The 13,096-nt window shown below is 35.2% G+C and overlaps 1 protein-coding gene across 4 annotated transcripts in view; it reads right to left on the bottom strand.

The window, feature by feature from the left end:
• The window catches only part of sptbn1 (spectrin, beta, non-erythrocytic 1), a 115,331-nt gene that overhangs the window by 67,425 nt on the left and 34,810 nt on the right, over positions 1-13,096 (bottom strand). For 2 of the 4 annotated variants that reach the window (XR_007182119.1, XM_048172515.1), the window contains exon 2: positions 11,772-11,984. Coding sequence is in view for 3 of the 4 variants with exons in the window: in XM_048172515.1 (XP_048028472.1) it covers positions 11,772-11,916 (145 nt within the window). In the remaining variant the exon portion in view is untranslated. Of the gene's footprint in view, positions 1-1,287; positions 1,783-11,771; positions 11,985-13,096 lie in introns of those variants that run through there. The other 2 variants (XM_048172516.1, XM_048172517.1) reach the window with 2 other exon arrangements.

The following is a 13,096-nucleotide window of genomic DNA, read 5'->3' as shown; positions in this document are numbered from 1 at the left end:
ATGATGCAATAATGAAGTAGGCGTTGATTTGTTCTGAGGAGGCGGAGTTTCACCTCTCTATAGACACATTCCAGGACGAGTCATTCAATGGGTCTGGTGTCAATAAAAGCTTTTATTGGACTAACAAGGAAGTTTTCAGTTCTGAAACTTACAGGATATTCTTAAACGCTCAAGGAAAAGTTGATTTCTCACTTCATGACGCCTTTAAAGTATTTGGGTGGCGACAGCAATACAGTTTATCTATCATATTATTAATTTATTTACAAGCCTGCATGAAACTGAATCACTCAAACATATCACAGGTAAAAGGTCAAGTTTTCATTACTGAACTTCTTAAAACAAAGGCAGGGGCAATCTGAGTTACTGATTAGCTTCACACAAACACATTTCCTTAGATTAAAACATCTGCTGAATGCATAAATGAATTTCAGCCCATCAGAAAGTTCATCCATCTCTCATCCCACCTCACCAGCATGACCTCAAACCGAACGGTGAATCAACAACATCTATTTATTTACCGATATCAGAGTTGCTTGTTTACAATGACCCTATTATACTAATCGCACTTGTGCAACCTTATCATGCACGCATGACTTTTCAGATGCATGCTTGGGTTATTAGAAGCGATGCATGAGACTCAAAACACAAACATCTGCACTACAGTAATGGCAAACGAGAGCATGTGTGAAATCGCTGAGTGTGTGAAGTGCCAAATGCCTAGTGCACATCTATCGATCGACCCAGAAGACAACGGATTTAGAAAAGATGCGACAGTTTTTTGAGGTTTGGTGCATGCAACGCAAGTCTAAATTGTGCAATGCAACTGCTTAGTCAAACTATTCAAGCAATGAGTAACAACAAAAGCCTTATTCTATAAAAAAAAAAAATGGCTTGCACTCATTAGCACTTAGATTTAAATGCATATGAAGCCGCGGCATTAAGAAACATGCCACTATCAGTGTGATAGTCAGCAGAACAAAACAACCACTCCCACCTTCCCGGGTTTTCCATTGTTGTCTATGACGACCCATTCAGGGCAAGTTGCCCTCTTATTGACTCGGCTCCCGGGTGATTTTTAGGGAAGGGAGGTCAAGCATAAAATGTTTGCATGCAAAAAAATCCTTTGCACTAATCCAGTCTGCATCTCCCAATTCCACCAGACACCCCATTCTGTGAGGATTACGGGGAGAGTACGACACAAACCCCTCTGTAAACTCGGCATCATAACGGTGCTCGGCGTAGCAACGCCTGTAAACAAAGCATTCCCACATCCGGAACGCATCTTACCTTGCAGCTGCTTGAAACGCCCCTCGAGCTGATTGTAGTTGAAGGGCATTTGCGCGGGGAAGCTCGGCTCCTGATAGAAGCCCTCGGGGCCCCCGGACGCCCACTCCAAATCCATGATCCCTGACCGAGAGGGAAACTATTTCCAGATTCCTCCCAGGAAACCACGGAATGGGAAGAAACAACAGAGTACGAAACGCTCTTTCTGCTCCTTCTTTCAGTGCGAATCCAAGATATCCGAAAGGTCCCAGTCTAATGTCCAAGAGGAGACGTGCATGCTGCTGTCTCTCTGATTGTTCGCCTTCCCTCTCTATCCATTCAAAAGAGCGTCTCCCCCCAAATTCCAACACACAAACGCAACGCCCCTCCTCCTGTCACACTTAGCCTGGACACAAACTCCTCTAGTCGACCCTGATCTGAATCTGGAAGGGTTTCTGTGAGACACCTTTAACGGAGCAGAAGAGGAGGGCAAAAGGGTTGTAATTTCAGCAGGCTGTGTGTTTGCAGATGATGTCACCGCCTCATTACAATGAAAGAGGAGGAGGAGACGGGCCGTACCAAGTCTCCGGAGAAGACGGGGGGTGGAGGTTGAGCAGGATGTCGGCCCATTTCCATGCATTGTTATTTAAGTCATGCAACATAGAACCAAAGTCGCATTAGAAATGCGGAACGGCCTTCTTGGAATGCTGGAGTAACTTGCATCCTGCCCAAAATTCCATTGGCCTCTCCCCTCCTCCGCTTGTTTTCCCCCTGCCGTCCATCTGTTTGCAAGGTGAGGAGAGGTTCTGCCATGAATGCAGACTTTGAACTACTTCTCAAAGTTTGACTATTGAATTGCACTCTGCTGTAAAGCAAACATCTGCTCTAATTCCCACTCAGGAATCTCACACAGCTGCGTCAGGAGTAGTAAAGATCTCATGACAGCAAACGGTGCCGTCTGCTTTTTGTTAGGGTCTCAAACATCTCCCACAAAGGCCCTCATTGGTGAATTAAACGCCACACTGAGAAGAAAAAAGAAAGGATCATGGGATATTTACAGGCACTTGAGGAGTGTTTTTATGAGAGTATAGCGCTGATATGAAACAAGTAATAAAATGCTGGTTTGTTTTCAAAAATCAAGCATTTGTTTTTGCTTACTGAAGATCTTTTGCAACAAAAGTTCCTCATTGACATTTTAGAATAAAAACATGAATGACAGGCTATTAATATATTTAAATTTTTGTTTATGTTTTATTCATTTTGTTATTAAAGATAAAATCAGAAAATATGATGCTGAAATGAAGGTAAGAAAGTTAATTTATACATTTTATAAATGTATAAAATGTAATAACAAAATTATAAAATTATTTAAAAATATTATTTTTAAAAGATAAAAGCATATGTATTATATTATATTATATTATATGATGATATATAATGATAAATATTTTAGCAATAAAAGCCCAAATAAAAGTGATGCTAAAACGAAGGGAAAAAATAAAACAATATTATTTTTAAAAAACAAAATGCATATTATATTATATTGTCTGATGATATATAATGCTAAATATTTTAACCATAAAAGCCAAAAAAAATGTGATGGCAAATTTTCTCATTGACATTTTAGAATAAAAACATGAATATTATTAAATTGTAATTTTTTGTTTATTTTATACAATTTTATGTGCTTTTGCAAATTTTATTAGTTTTTTATTTTTATTTCTATTTACATTTATTTTTATTCCAGTTTTAGTTTTAATAATTTTAGTATTTCAGGCAATGTTTATAATTTGCATGTATTTTTTTTTAAATTTTATTTTAAGTTTTTCGTCTAATATTTATATTGTATTTTATTGTAGCTTACACCCGAAGCACCATTAACATTTTTATTAGACAAATAAAATATAATATATATAAGTCATACTAAATGCTATATTAATATATTATTATTTAAGCGCTACTTGAAGGTACTTAAAAAACATCATGGACAACATTCTCAAGGAACCATGGGATAAGATATAATGTGACCAATTGTGTCCCATGATCCTGTATTTCCAAATTAAACAAATGTTTAATTATTCGTCAGCGCATATACCGTGGGATTGAGGCCTGAGGGTGGTGCGGTGGATCTAGGGCCGCAGTGAGAGGGATATTTGTGCAGAAACACAGTCAGTTGTGTCATTGTGAAGTCACAAGACGTCCACGTGTCCTCGGCCGCCCCTGGAGCCATCAGTGCGCTTAATTCACCTCCGTCTGCACTTCTGTTCTCTGTCACAAGTGAATCTGACTCTCAGAGCTGAAATCATTGAGATAAACAGCCCACAGTTTCGGGTTCTCCTCCCCTCTCTGCTGCCGAGAGCCGAGGAGGGAGGAGACGCTTCCGGGAAGGCGGTTTAGTTGCTCACTGCAGTGGAGAGTTTTCACTCTGAAAGACTCAAACGTACGGTAAAATAATCTGAAGATAAATGGATTAACATATCAGCAAATGATGGGATATTAAAAAGAAAAATCCACACACACGCATATAAATATATATATATATATATATATATATATATATATATATATATATATAAGTGTTGTCAAATGATTAATCGTGATTAATCGTATCCAAAATAAAAGTTTGTGCTTACATAATATGTGTGTGTACTGTGTATATTTATTATGTATGTATAAATACACACACATAAATATATATATATATATATATATATATATATATATTTTTTTTTTATTTTATTTTTTTTTTTTTATTTTTTTTTTTTTTTTTATTAATATTATATATATACATATAATTATAAATATTTTATATATAAATATTTTAATTTTTGTACAAATATATACATGCATTTGTATTTATATATACATAAAAAATAATAAAGGTAAATACATGTTACAAATGTATAAAATGTAATAAAATAATACAATTATTTAAAAATATTATTTTTAAGAGATAAAAGCATATATTATATTATATTATATTATATTATATTATATTATATTATATTATATTTATTATGATAAACATTTTAACAATAAAAGACAAAAAAATGTGATGCCAAAACAAAGGGGAAAAATAATTTATACATTTTATAAATGTATATAATGCAATAATAATAAAATGATAAAATTATTTAGAAATATTATTTTTAAAAGATAAAAGCATATGTATATTATATTATATTACAATAAATATTTTAACAATAAAAAATGAAAAAATGTGATGCCAAAAAGGTAACAAATTAATTTATACATTTTATAAATGTAAAAAAATGCAATAATAATAAAATGATTTAAAAATATTATTTTTAAAAGATAAAAGCATATTATATTATATTATATTATATTATATTATATTATATTATATTATATTATATTATATTATATTATATTATATTATATTATTTGACGACATATAATGATAAATATTTTAACAATAAAAGCTGAAAAAATGTGATGCCAAAATAAAGGGAAAATTATAAAGGGATATTATCTGATGATATATAATGATAAATAAAGGAGAAAAATTAATTTATAAATTTTATAAATGTAAAAAAAGTAATAATTATAAAATGATAACAATAATTAACTTTTTTTTCAAATCATAAGCGCTTATGTCCAACAAGATTTTTATCATTTATAAAAGAAAATGTAATGCTTAATGCACAAGTCGTCACCATAACGCTATAGTGTCGTGGGTCCCACGTCAGAATCTCTAGATATGGCTAAAATATCTATGGATTTATGGATAAATTGGTCAAATCACTAACTCTTGTGGACCAGCATTAAATAGAGTTCCTGACATGATCCAGTCTTTATTAGAGGAACGGCGTCACATAAATCCACTACTGAGGCCTATCACATGATCTTTTCTAATCAATACCAGTGTTTCTACATGAATATGAGCTGATATCTCAGAACGATAAAAAACTCTGTGCATGAATGCAGATTTCCCACAAATGCATTTCAGATGTGTTGTTTTTCGCTCACACTGGGATAAACGTATGTAACTGCGTGTTTCTGTTGGCGCCGAGACAATCGCTCCTTTGGCAAGTCAATGAAGGCACAGTTCTCTGCAAAATTTCACATGATGCTCCACTGTGATCTTATAAAAATGTACTTGCACAATCCCACAATTCCAGAGGGAGCCGGTCGTAACGCAACACAACTTGAACTCAAATGTGCTGATTTCAGCAGAGCCAATCCAATAATGTCTGGATACGGCGTGTTTCTAAGTGTGAAGATGATCTAATGCGTTCGTGAAGCTAAGTGGGGTGATTTTACAGACATCTGGCCAACAAACTCAGGAAAGGAAGGAAAGAGGAAGGACAGGGGGTCTGTGGGTGTTTCCTTTGTATTATGAGATGAACAACCATACAGACACGCAAACCAGGACATTCCAGAACTCAAACTCCATCCCACAATTACATTCAACAACCATCCAGATTCATTTACCAGCTCTCTATAGTCAACTACTGAAACATCAGAGATGAAGTTAAACCCTAAATAAACACATAACGGAGAGGAGGGATCTTTGAAGAGAGTTTGCGAGACGGAGCAGCAGTCACTCGAGCAGACCGACAACCAGCTCATTTATCTTTCATGACAGCTGTCAATAATTCAGATGCTCGTGTTTCATTGGTGGAATTCTAGTCCACTGACAAACCCTGAGTGTGTGTGCAGGAAACTAGACTACTGAGGGCACTTCATTATTCATCCTGACAGAATTCATTCTCTCTACGTACATTAATCTACTTCCCTACCCACCAATCGTTCTATCTATCTATCTATCTATCTATCTATCTATCTATCTATCTATCTGTCTATCTATCTGTCTATCTATCTATCTGTCTATCTATCTATCTATCTATCTATCTATCTATCTATCTATCGTTCTATCTGTCTGTCTATCCATCTGTCTACTTATATCCATCTATCATCTATCCATCCGTCCATTTATCCATCCGTCCGTCCATCCATCCGTCCATCCATCCATCCATCCATCCATCCATCCATCCATCCATCTGTCTATCTACTTATATCCATCTATCATTCATCCATCCACTTATCAATCTATTATCCATCCATCTATCTATCATCCATGCATCATTCCATCCATCTGTCCATCCACTTATCCATCTATTATCCATCCATCCATCGTCAGTCCATCCGTCCATCCATCCATCCATCCATCCACTTATCCATCTATTATCCATCCATCCATCCATCCATCCATCCACTAATATCCATCTATCATCCATCAGTCCATCCGTCTATCCATCCATCCATCCATCCACTTATCCATCTATTATCCATCCATCCATCCATCCATCCACTAATATCCATCTATCATCCATCAGTCCATCCGTCTATCCATCCATCCATCCATCCACTTATCCATCTATTATCCATCCATCCATCCATCCATCCACTAATATCCATCTATCATCCATCAGTCCATCCGTCTATCCATCCATCCATCCATCCACTTATCCATCTATTATCCATCCATCCATCCATCCACTAATATCCATCTATCATCCATCAGTCCATCCGTCTATCCATCCATCCATCCATCCATCCATCCACTTATCCATCTATTATCCATCCATCCATCCATCCATCCATCCATCCATCCATCCACTTATCCATCTATTATCCATCCATCCATCTATGTCCGTCCATCCATCCATCCATCCATCCACTTATCAATCTATTATCCATCCATCCATCCATCCACTTATCCATCTATTATCCATCCATCTGTCCATCCACTTATCCATCTATTATCCATCCATCCATCTATGTCCGTCCATCCATCTATCCATCCACTTATCCATCTATTATCCATCCATCCATCTATGTCCGTCCATCCATCCATCCATCCACTTATCCATCTATTATCCATCCATCCATCCATCCACTTATCCATCTATTATCCATCCATCTGTCCATCCACTTATCCATCTATTATCCATCCATCCATCTATGTCCGTCCATCCATCTATCCATCCACTTATCCATCTATTTTCCAACCATCTGTCTGTCCATCCATCCGTCCATCTGTCTATCTACTTATATCCATCCATCCATGCGTCCATCCATCTTTCTATCTACTAATATCCATTTATCATCCATCCATCCGTCAATCCGTCCATCAATCCATCTACTAATATCATCTATCATCCATCTATCCATTCGTCAGTCCGTCTGTCTATCCATTCATCCATCCACTTATCAATCTATTATCCATCCATCTGTCTGTCCATCCATCTGTCCATCTATCCGTCTGTCCATCTACTTATATCCACCTATCATCCATCCATCCACTTATCCTTCCATCATCCAATCTATCAACCATCATCCATCGACCATCCATCCATTTATCCATCCATTTATCCATACATCCATCCATCCATCCATCCATCCGTCCATCTATCTACTTATATCCACCTATCATCCATCCATCCACTTATCCTTCCATCATCCAATCTATCAACCATCATCCATCGACCATCCATCCATTTATCCATCCATTTATCCATACATCCATCCATCCATCCATCCATCCGTCCATCTATCTACTTATATCCATCTATCATTCATCCATTCACTTATCCATCTAATATCCATCCATCCATCTGGCAATCTACTTATATCCATCCATCCATCCATCCATCCATCTGGCAATCTACTTATATCCATCCATCCATTTATCCATCTATTATCCATTCATCCACTTATCTATCTATTTTCATTCATCTGTCTGTCCATCCATCCAGCCATCCATCTGTCTATCTACTTATATCCATCCATCCATCCATCCATCCATCCATATTTCTATCTACTAATATCCATCTATGATCCATCCATCCATTTGTCAGTCCGTCCGTCTATCCATTCATCCATCCACTTATCAATCTATTATCCATCCATCTGTCTGTCCATCTATCCATGTATCTATCTACTTATATCCATCTATCATCCATCCATCCACTTATCCTTCCATCTATCAATCTATCATCCATCATCCATCCATGTATATATCTATGTATCTATCAATCTTTCTGTCTATCTATCTACCTACTTATCCATCTGTCTGTCTGTCTATCCATCATTCAATCCATTCATCCATCCATTCATCCATCTACCAACCTATCTATCTATCCGTATGCCTATGATAATGGCAGAGGTCACTGAGTAAACTCAAATCATAAGTTTGTGCAGTTTAATAACATAGGCACACGCTTCTCACACAATACAACCAAATAAAACAAAGTATCAGAATCAATCCATAATAAATCCCACACATGCTCATGTTTAGAGTAAAGAGACACAATTAAACAGGTGGTTTTCCCTCAATCTGGCGCCCCTGTGCGGTGGGCCGTAGGGGAGGGTTGATGTCGGAGCACCAGCCCCTCTCATCCTCGAGCACATGGTCCACATTACTGTGGAATGCCGACGGCTGCCGGGGGATTCCTGACTTATCAGACCTCTGGGAGCGAACCGTGCCGGTGTGATATCTGACTTCCCATCTGAGCCAATGACAATGTGATGAGACAGCAAAGGCCAGAGCGAGAGCAAAGAGAGCTCTGCTTCTATTTCAAATAGATGTTTACATCCTCTGAAGAATATATGAGGTTTGTAAATTCGTCCGGGAAGGAACACATCACAATATCCTCATTTAAATAATTCATATGCAGAATAAAGGGGCGGGGCCTGGTTGAGTTAGTTAGTAGTGTGTTGAAACTGGCGGTTATGGTAAGGGGCGGCAACACACTGCTCCAGTCGACCAATCAGAGCACACTGTGCTTTTCAGAAGGCGGGGCTTCATAGAGACAGGAGCGTTACTGACAGACTGGGAAGAGAGGAGCTGCAACAATGAGAATATGAGGAAAATAATGCATGAAAACCTGTTCTAGTAGAGCCTTTGTAAAATCGCATAATATGGCTTCATTAAAGAATTACACACTGCACCTTAAACTGCTCCTGCATCTCTTTCTTGAGCATTATTCCTGCTTCCTTGATACAGAATGAGTGGGACAGGGCAAGGGTTGCGTATGCTCTGCTGCCCAGGAATGCAGGAAAACAGAATCACGTGAAACGTAGGATGCTTTACTGGAATGCTGGGGGCTTTTTACTACTCCAGAAATGGTTTGTGGGTTTTGGCAGCAAGAGAGAGAGGAAGAGATTTTATATTTCTGTTTTATGTTCCATCTTCTTTATCCCTGAAGTATCTAAGTGAGTCTCACGGAGAGCGGACAGGCCTATGAGGTCCGTCTGTTTAAGCTCTGCCACCCGGAGAGAATAACAGCCCTCACTCGTCCAGCACACTTTAACGCTCGGCTCCTCGCGGCAGCCGCCAGCGCTCATAAACAACATCACACCTCTCTAAACACAGCAACTCAAACGCATGACGCTTGGAGAACATGATGGAAAACAGAAGAGGGAAATATGCTACTGTCATCCAGAGTATTACAGGAATAAATTATATGAAGAGAGAAATACAGTGAAAGCCCACGGTGAGAATTATAAAGGGGTTGAGGTGGAATGATGCGGAAGTTTAAATCTTGCAATTCTGCATTTCTGAGTTTAAAACTTCTCAGAATTATGAGATATAAAATTCTGAATCGTGAGACTTTTATTCTGTGGAGGAAACAAGCTTAGCATATATATAATATGCTAGCATTTACTTTTATTCACCAAGGATGCATTCAATTGATCAAAAGTGACAGTAAAGACTTTACAATGTTACAAAAGATTCAATTAAATGCTGTTCTTTTGAAATTTTGAACCTAAAAAGGCAAAATGTGTCACAGGTTCCACAAAAATCTGTTTTCAACATTGATAATAATCATAAATGTTTCTTGAGCAGCAGATCATCATATTAGAATGATTTCTGAAGGATCATGTGACACTGAAGACTGGAGTAACGATGCTGAAAATTCAGCTTTGCATCACAGGAATAAATTACACTTTACTATATATTCACATAGAAAACAGCTGATTTACATTGTAAAAATAATTCAAAATTTTTACTGTATTTTTGTTCAAATAAAAGAGCAGAAGAGACTTTTTTCAAATCGTAATGATCCCAAACTTTTGAACGGCAGTGTATATATAACTGAACAGCTTTTTATTTGTCTGTATTTTTTTATTATTTTAATATTTATTTTATAATTATTTTTATTTATATATATATATATATATATATATATATATATATATATATATATATATATTTTTTTTTTTTTTTACATTTTTTCAACTATACATAAATAAACATATTGCAAATAACAATTAAAAAATTAAACAAGTTTGGGGTCAGTACACAATTTTTTTTAAAATATTACAAGGATGCATTAAATGGATTAAAGGTGACAGAATAGACTTTTACATTGTTACAGAAAATTAAAATTTCAAATAAATGCTGTTCTTTTGAACTTTCTATTCATCAAAGAATCCTGAAAAATTAAATGCATCCCGGTTTCCCCCAAAAAAATATGAATCTTTTTTCAACATTGATAATAATCATAAATGTTTCTTGAGCAGCAAATCATCATATAGATCATAGAATGATTTCTGAAGGATCATGTGACACTAAAAATTAATCTTTGATCACAGGAATAAATAACATTTCAGAATAAATTCACATAGAAATCAGCTATTCTTAAATTGCAATAATATTTCACAATTTTTACTTTGCAGAAAATTCAGCTTTGATCACAGGAATAAATTATATTCTAAAACATATTCGCATAGAAAACCGTTGTTTTAAATTATAATAATATTTCACAATTTTTACTGTTTTTTTGATCAAATAAATGCAGCCTTAGTAAGCAGAAGAGACTTCTTTCAGTCTTTCTGACCCCAAACTTTTGAACAGTAGAGTATATTATTTTTACTTATGCACCTACAATTTGACATTTTTAATTAACTTCTGTTACGACACACTCTCATACAATCATCCATTGACTAATGGCAATTTTCATTATATCCATCAAATGCTGCATCATAGTGTTACCCTACAAAAGGAGCATTCTCATATAGAAAACCAGCTTCTATAGGAACTGCATTAAAAATTCAACTCATGAATAAAACATCATCCACCTTCCATATAGATTTTATGTAACATGCACAGTTTCCTGTAGCGTCCCGAGTTCGTTTGTGGGCTCGAGGGTTTCGCTGTGAATCTGAAATGGTGTGGGAGCTTCAGAAGGAGCAGAGAAAGTGTGAACTTACGCCCACGTTCTTTCTGCTGCAGCGCTCCTACACACAAAATCACCGCATGTCATGTGCGAGTGGGCGTCGCGTTATCAAGCACTAGTTAGCTATTCAAACCCGAAACACAGAATAGCTGAGAAGAGCGCCGAACAAAAACACTTCTGCTGAGGATAATTACCTCTCTCTTTGTTTCTCTCTGTCAAGCTCCATAAGAAGTTCATCTATTTAAACCTGACGGATCCGCGTCATCACAGACGGACACTAGTTTTGTGATTCCTACTCACCAGCCAGAGCCTTGATGCGAGAGCGCTCGAATAATCGCGCCGAGCTGTTCTCATTGTCCCATTCGTCCTCCCAGCGGTTGTTGACACTGTCCTGGTATGTCTGCTGGATGTCCATGTGGTCGAATTCTGCGGCTACTGTCGTCATCCTGACCTCTGACCTTTCGGCTTTTCACCGTTCACACTTCCTCATGGGCGGCTTCCTCTGAAGCCCTGCTGAAAGAGACAGAGCGGTCAAAGGTCATTATAGTTAGGGAGCATTACAGGATATTTTAGATAAATCACGGAGATGGTAACACACACCCGCAATGAATCTTTACTCTTTCTTAATCATATTTGCTTCACTGATTTTCATCAGCTGATTTGTGTGTAATGGATTTAAATACGGTAAAAATGTGGTTAAACTGAACTAAGAATGCATGAAAACATTAAATTATTTAAAAAGAAACATTTGCAACCCATTTAACTGCTGCAGTATATACATACAAATATCTATATATCTCTATCTATCTATATATTTGTCTTTTTTATCTAATTCAACCAGAAAAAGGAGTAAAAAATGATTACATTGTAATGACACAATATGTATTTTTTCCTCATTTCATATATATATATATATATATATATATATATATATATATATATAAAAATATATCACATTTAATGATTAAAATGTAATTATTAAAAAATGTTACAGTTATAATATTATATACATATATATATGTACATACATATACACACACACACACATCTGTATATATATCTATATCTATATATTTCTGTTTATATATGTATATATTTGTTTTTTATTTATTAAACCAGAAAAGGAGTAAAAATTATTAAATTAAATGAAAAATTATTAAGAATTTTCACATTTTAATGACACAATATTATTTTTTCCTCATTTCCCATATATATATATATATATATATATATATATATATATATATATATATAAATTTACACAGAAAAAGGAGAAAAATATATCACATTTAATGATTAAAAAGTAAAAATTATTAAAAAAATTAAAATTATATTATTATATATATACACACACATACAGAATATATATATAACTATATATTTTTATGTTTATATATGTATATATTTGTTTTTATTTATTCAACCACAAAAATGAGTAAAAACTATTAAATTAAATTAAAAATGATTAAAAATTATCACATTTTAATGACACAATATGTATTATTTATTATTATATATATATATTACACAGAAAAAGAAGAAAAATATATCACATTTATTGATTACAAAATAATTATTACAATTATTTTTAATTATATATATATATATATATATATATATATATA

The sequence above is a fragment of the Megalobrama amblycephala genome, linkage group LG21, assembly GCF_018812025.1.
Source record: "Megalobrama amblycephala isolate DHTTF-2021 linkage group LG21, ASM1881202v1, whole genome shotgun sequence".
NCBI lineage: Eukaryota > Metazoa > Chordata > Actinopteri > Cypriniformes > Xenocyprididae > Megalobrama > Megalobrama amblycephala.
This window is presented reverse-complemented; position numbering and strand designations above follow the sequence as displayed.